At 46.0% G+C, this 7,296-nt stretch overlaps 1 protein-coding gene across 2 annotated transcripts in view; it reads left to right on the forward strand.

Moving 5' to 3' along the window:
• KLC1 (kinesin light chain 1) overlaps positions 1,064–7,296 on the forward strand; it is a 41,151-nt gene continuing 34,918 nt past the window's right edge. The window contains exon 1 of one of the 2 annotated variants that reach the window (XM_021402035.1): positions 1,064–1,319. Coding sequence is in view for 1 of the 2 variants with exons in the window: in XM_021402033.1 (XP_021257708.1) it covers positions 1,978–2,021 (44 nt within the window). In the remaining variant the exon portion in view is untranslated. Of the gene's footprint in view, positions 1,320–1,799; positions 2,022–7,296 lie in introns of those variants that run through there. The other variant, XM_021402033.1, reaches the window with a different exon arrangement.

The following is a 7,296-nucleotide window of genomic DNA, read 5'->3' on the forward strand; positions in this document are numbered from 1 at the left end:
CAGTGCCCTCAGCTTTTCAAACCCCAGAGGGACTCTCTGCTCTTGAAGTCTGCTGCCTACTCATTTTCCCCCCACTTTGTTCTGCTGGGTTCCTCTGACTGTCTTCTCCTGGTTTTCTGCCTCTGACTACAGCATGAGTTGTGATTCTTTCTTCTGACTTCCTTTTAGGAGTCCTGCCTTCTCACCTCTGCCATTTTGTCGAACTGTATGATGTTTTCTTTGAGGGCAAGCGGATGTTAGCATAGCTTTCCTTGTGTATTTCAGAATTCACCATGTAGGTGAGGCTGCGCATTTTGATTCACCACTATGCCTCCACATTTCCATAAGCTTATGATTCATACCTATACATACTGCAGGAGTTCCACAGTGTTCAGTTGATAATGCACCATAATATTGTCTAGACATTAATAACAGTTTTATAAAGTTAGGCTGTCACCATTCCCCAATGACTACCAACGTACATGGCACTGCACCGTCATATTTAACTGTATTTTTCATTTCAGAACTCCTGTTTTCTTCCACCTTCCTTCATTTCAGTGATTAACATGTACCCAGTGAAACATGGAGAAAACAGTGACCATTCTACGTTATGAAGAGCGGGAGTGAAATTAGAAGCTGCAAAGACAAAGTTTTTGCGGCAATGTCACTGAGTTTCAGTGACACTCTTCCATGTTATGCATAAACCTGTCAGACGGGGGATCTATGAGGTGGCTCAATATGCACGAAGACAGAGGTGCTGAACAGTATTAACAGCACAGAGGGGCACCCAGCCTTCACCTCAGCGTTTGCGCTCCAGCTTTAGCCTAAGCCCCCCTTCCCAGGCACCGCCAGGGCAGCCAGCGTGAGGCCCTTCCTCACACTCCTCCCCTCCGGGCCGGCTGCGGGCAGCCATGGCGACGGCGCTGAAGGGAGGCGGCGGGCGGGAAGCAGTGCGCTCGCCTCGCGCCGGGAGCCATGACATCATGCGGGCAGGGGGAGCGGCGGGAAAGGAGGACACGCGCGGCCTGCCGGGAGACGGAGGGCGGCCGCCATGTTCGGCGGGGCGGGGCGGGCGGAGCGCCGGGCNCGGCTGTAGCGGCCGGGGCGGCGGCTGCCTGCAGCTGTCAGCGCCCGCTCCTCGGGGGCCGGGTCGGGCCCGTCAGCTCCTCACGGGAAGCACCGAAGGCACAGCGGTGCCCGCTCGCTTCCTCCCCCCAAAATCCTTTTCCTTCCGCCCGCCCGTCGCTGACATCCTCCTCCGGCCGCCTCTTCTCCCCGGGCTGCGCGGCCCGCGCCGCCTCAGCGAGCGCTGCGCACATCCGAGCCTGCAGCACCGAGCGGTGAGCGGGGGACGGCGGGCGGGTCGGGGCTTTCCTCTTTCATCTGCGCCTTCCTCCTGCCTCCCGTTTCTCAGACAACAAAAGGCTGCGCCGGGAGGCTGCGCCCCGCTGACAGCTCTGCGACCGCGCTCGGGCGGCCCCGCAGCGCCGCGCGCTTTGTCCCCCCGCGGGGTTGCGGCGCGGCCGGCGCCGCCCAGGGGTGACCGGGCCGGGCCGGGGCTGAGCGAGGGCGCTGCGTGGGGCCGCCGCACGGCGCGGCGGGGCCGTGCGAAATGGTGGAAGGAAGGCGGGGACGGCGCCGCTCGGGTTGCGCGCATCGTGACCGAGCGGTGTGGTGCGGGTCACCGTGCCGTGCTCCGAGACGGTTCTTCGGCGTCTGTGTCTAAAATAACGGGGTAAATCGTTAGGGGCGCGTTGTTCTAGCGAAATAACCCTAATGCCTGGCTGACCTCATTGGTAACTGTCTTTTGGGCAGAGGTGAATTAGGAAGGTGCTTTATCCTTCTGGCTTTCTGCTGTTGTAGATAGCGGGCTGTCAGGTCGGCCCAGCTACACAGCGCTCCTGTGTCAGCACGGGCGGGGGCACCGTGCCTCCTCCCTGCGTGCTGCGTCCCGAGCGTTGAGAACCCCTTTGTAACGGCCAGGGCAGCACCACCCAGATGAACGCTGCTGGCCGCCTCTGGGAGGCTGCTCCATCCATCAGGTGCGTCTACGCCTTGTTATTTTCCCTACTAAAATTTTTCTTTGGTGTATCCAACTTCATTGTAACAGTAGTGTTCGAGTACAGAATCAGAAAGCAAAAGGAGCTGGGGAAAAAAAAGTGAAAGTTTGCTCTTATACTCTGCTTTAAACAACAGAACGCTGAGCAAACGTCAGTTGTAATAGAAGAATTTTTGTAGTCCTACATAAAAATGTGTTGAACGAGGACTCTTAAAATGTTATTTTTGTGTTGCAAGTGGCAGAAGGTTTGGTAACAATTACTCTGGGAAGTAATTGTCTGTTTCACTTCCCCTGTTGTGTTTGCACTTCTCTGAAATAGGAAACGTGCCCAAAGGGTTGGAAAGCTAGGAAGGAACCTTCGAGATTTAAACAGCATTTTAATTAAAAAAAAAAACAAACAAAACCTTTTTGAATTCAGGATTGATTTCAAACTGCTGTGGAAAATAGCTTTATTTTAATTGATTATGAATTCCAAAGCTTCAGCGAAACATGATAGAGGATATTATAAACCCAGGATTATAGAGACAATTGAAAGAAACACATTCAGCATTTACTGGAAGCAGAGAGCAAACTGATCTCTCTGCTGATTCTGAGCAGAAGGCCTCGTATTTTGTAAGGTGTTGCCATGATTTTTTTTTATGGACACGTGGTTTAAGATAACCTTTCTGTGCAGTTTTCACAGGTGTGGAAAACTCCAGATCCGATTAGATAAGCACTTAATGCAGAACCAGGTAGCAAAGTGCAGAGAATTTAAATGGTCAGTTACTGAAGTCACACAACAATGCAGTATCACTTCCGCATCGTGTTGCAGTTAAAGTTTGGCAACCTTTCTGTTTCTGATGGGTGGTGATGGAACTGGACACTTCTGCTAATGAGAAATTCTAACAGCAGTATGGGTTCCATTCATTTTTCTAAGAAAGCACGCTATTATAAGTAATTTAAAAAGAATATAATGTTATCCCCCAAATGTCTTGTGAAGTTACTTCATTTGCTGTTCATTTCATTATTGGGATATACCAACAGTGCCTTATTAATGCAAACTAATTTTAAAAAGCTTTTGCTCAGCGACAGAAGAATAGTGTACAAAATCATAAATGAAATTTGTGGGAGCCTACCAAATGCTTTGACATGCAATAATCAAAATACCGCTTGAGGGATGCATAAGGGATATAAAAGCAATTGCTGCTTGCTCTGTTTATGAAGAATTTACCATAATGAGGTCAGAAAACCCTCGCTTGTGTGCTAGCCATAGGCTGTGTACGTTTAAACACAGAGAGAGATCTGTGTATCTACGTGTGCATGCAGACATACCTAGCTATGTCTCTTAATTAGGAGCTTGGGGAAACGCTGAACCCTTGCGTTCTGTGCTGAGTCCACGCAATGCAGCTTCTGTTTCTCTCGAGACATGTGGGCTTGTGCAGTTACTCTTTCATCTCTTACTCTGCTCGGTTTCTCTGGAAGATGTGTAAGTGGGTTTATTCTGGCATTAGCAGCTTCTTTCCGGATGCTTAGCTCATGATTATTTTAAAACTCTATTAAGTATACAAATAATTTTTAAAGTACTGTTTTCATAAAGGGAGTAAAAAATGAGTGTGTGTACATTCATAAAGAAGCAAAATGTATTTTTGTATTTAATGTTGAAGAGGAGTGTGGTAGCAAAAAGAGATGAAGGCAAGCATACCAGGTTTATGTAAAGAAACCTTTTGCTGTCCGTCTGCCTCAAGGTATAGTTGAGCATGACACATCTGTCATAAAAGTGTGATCTGACCGATTCCATCATCACTGCAATAGAAGTGCCCAGTTACAAGCATTTTTCACAACTCAACCTGCTTAGTATTTTATATTTTCAAAGTATTTTTCCATTCTTCTATGAAAACGCAGTATTTACCTTGAGGAAAGTTTAGAAAAAATATGTTTCTTTTAGATGTTAACTTTTGTTTTCCTTAAAACAAAATCATTGGGCATGTTACGTCTAATATATGCTTCCTGGTAACTGAGTGCTAGTAGAAGGCAAACTGCTTATTCTAAAAAGAAGCATTTTGACCTCAAAATAGAGCCAGTTATATCCTGAGTCATGCTCAGCTTGAGGTAGTGAGGCTCTCCCGGTAATTTCTTTAGTGGAACATTTTCCTGTCTAATAGCAGGCTGTAGAAATAAGCGTGGTTCCTTTGAAAAAATACTTACCAGTCACCACAATCAATAAATGCCAGACCAGAAAGCACATGCTCACTCTGCCTTAGGTTTGCTGAGGTGCATTTGTTGCTTTGACTTGGGGGATTTGAACTGGGCGTTTTGTTAGAGGGTAAGAGCCAGAATTACAGGTCCTTTCAGGGATGTAGGAATCATTTCCACAGGGTTGTGTTTGAGGTGCTTTGACAGATAATGCTGTACTTGTTTTGGAAAATGTTTTTTGTACCAGACAGTTAATATAATGCGTAATGACAGGCCATGGCAGATAGGCAGGCGTGAGTACCTAAAATATATTTGGGTGCATGAACAAAGAACTGGTATTCAAAGGACAAACACTGAAGCACAGTTAATGCTTATTTTCTTTGTACAATATAAAATTAGCATATCTAATCTCTGATATTTGATAGTTTCTTCAGATTGAGTCAGCTAAGAAAACAGATGCAAGTAATAGTATCTGTCTGTTGATTTAATCATGGTTTGATTCTCTGAATCCAGCTTATCTCCCTTGGGTTCTGCTGTTCAGCTCTTTTCAGTGCCCTCAGAAGCAATCTTTACCCTGAAAGCTGCTTTGACCTGCAGGTGGAATTAAATGGAATTTATTTTTTCAAATAATTCTTACTGGTCTTTTTTTCTTCCTGTTTTCTTTTCTCTCTCTAAATTAGGAAGCATGTGGTCTTCTATTCCAAGTGTGCTTTCCCCATGTTGTCTATGTGAACACAGATTTTTTGTATGGTTTCTCACTATTGTGTCTTAATTACAGGAAAAAAAAACCTAAAATATCTTTGTCGGCTAAAACTGAGCTGTTTCCTATTTTGATTGTTTGTAAATATCTGCCATAAAACCCATTCATCGTTTTAAGATGATGTTTCTGTGCTTACATCAGAACCATAGCTGATTTTATTATATTCTAAAGCGAATCAAGTGAAGGATGTAACCAGTCTGGTCAGTTGCTCAGCTTCCTTATAGGTGGGTAGGGTGGGGTGGTGGCTCACTACAGCCTAATTACTCTGCGAGCATAACCCTGTATTTATTTGCACTCACCCCAGAAAGCCATTTAATAAGTTGATGATGTGCTAATTAACATTCAAAAGGTCAAGAAGCGTCACATTACTTTGGTGACAATTAATATCTGCTTTTCTTACAATGTATTATTGTATATATTCCAGGAATCAAAGTTGTATCTAAAAATCAGTCCATTTAAATGACAATACTCACCTTTTCAGAACGATCAGATAACAGGCTGTGTATCGGTATATCATAGTTCTGGGTGTTTTGTATACATACACTCTATTTTGTATACATATACTGATAAACTGATTGGTTTTTTTGTATCCTGTGCTGCCATCCCTCTTAGCAGTACATTACTGCTAATGCTTATAGAGTTCTAATACTGTGCTTTGTCTCGAACGAGCACAAGCAGGTAAATATTACCAAATCATGAAGGGCACTTGCAATGTGCTGGTACGTGTTTGTGCCGTTCCCTCGAGTGGAGGGAGGTGGCTTTGAGCTCCAAGGGACTGCAGTAACCGCGTTCCTGCAGTGCATCCTGAGTTTGCTCCTTTCCAGCTGACAGTAGCTGAATGATTTGCAAAGCGCGCCGTGCGGATTTAGGGACTGGTGGGAGAAGGCGGTGTGTGCTGTGTTGGGAGGGTGGAGGGGGGGGTCCCCCTTTTTCTTTTCTTTCCTGCATAGCATATTGTGCTTAAGGTGGAGCGTTTCTGTGGATGTTCCTTCATCAAACAATGTCGGGCTGTCTCCTGTAGGAAAGCCACAGCTGTATCTTCCAGCTTGAGCAGCTTCCATTTCAGAGAGACAGCTGTTACTCCTTCATCACTCTTCTTCGTTGGCTTTAACACATCGTTTGTTCACGTGGTTAAATTAGATGCATCCTCCCAAACATTTTGATGGAGAAGCAGCATTATTTCCACCCCACTGGTCAGCGCAGTGTGCAGGTGGATTAGTGCAGGTGGTGGGATGGTAAGGAGAGATTGCAGCAGGAGATGGGGAGGCAGCAGCCTCGTAAACTGTTTCTGCTGGCAGAAAAGTAATATATAAGTGTCTAAGGATGTAGCTGAGAGTTTCTTGAGTCTCAGGGCTGGTTTATGTAGAACCACGCTCCTGCCACTTGTTCCACATCCTCATTCTGTTAACACGGGTCTCTGTATGACAGCACAGGGAAACAGATACATTTTAGCTGGGTTTGTGCCCTGAACCTGTTATTTTTGTTCCCTTACCTTTGTCTGAAAGATAACACAGTGTAAGGAGCAAGCCTTTTGTTTATTATGGACAGGCATGCTTGCGCTGCTGTAGTAGGACATGAATGAAGTGTCTGGCTGCATGTGGAGCACTGCCAGCTTCTTGTCTCCAGCCATAGTCTCAGTGAGTTAATGCCCATGGTCTTGCCTTAGCGCAAAGCTAGACCAGGTGTCTGACAGCCATTTCTCTCTCGTATAAGCCAATAATGGATGGGAGATACAAGAAGGCACTATTGTTTCACTGTTGTTTATATTTATGATTTCTGAGGATGTACTCCAGTTGCGTTCAGTATAATGAATACTTCTGTACTGAAATATGGAGTGGTGCAGGAGCTGTGATGGTGTTTGTCAGTATGCCAGCATAGAACAGTGACCCAGAGATCTCACTAGGATGGCTCCTCAGGAAGAAGTGTTAATTTTGGGGTGTGCCGTGGGAAGGCTTTGTGTGTGAAAACGTGGTCACTGTGTCAATGTAAGGCAGAATGACATTTAACAGAGAGGGTGTGGTCCAGCTGCTTGGTTGTATTCTGCTCTCGGAGTGTTTGGAACACAGACCTCCTGTCCTTGATGGGTGTTCCTGATGGCTTAAGACATCACCCAGAGAAGACAAATAAGGTTTTGTTATGGTACTGATAGCTGTATTAGCCAGCTGGCCTCATTTTTCAAAATTTGTTATCTGCCATCTTCTGGAAAGGCAAGAGGCACCATGGGTGACTTTGTCTCCGCATCCCGGTATTGCCGTTACTGTGATGCCCTGTCCCTGGAGGTGCCCACGGCCAGGTTGGACGGGGCCTGGGGCAGCCTGAACTGGGG

The sequence above is a fragment of the Numida meleagris genome, chromosome 6 (genome assembly GCF_002078875.1).
Source record: "Numida meleagris isolate 19003 breed g44 Domestic line chromosome 6, NumMel1.0, whole genome shotgun sequence".
NCBI classification, from domain to species: Eukaryota; Metazoa; Chordata; class Aves; order Galliformes; family Numididae; genus Numida; species Numida meleagris.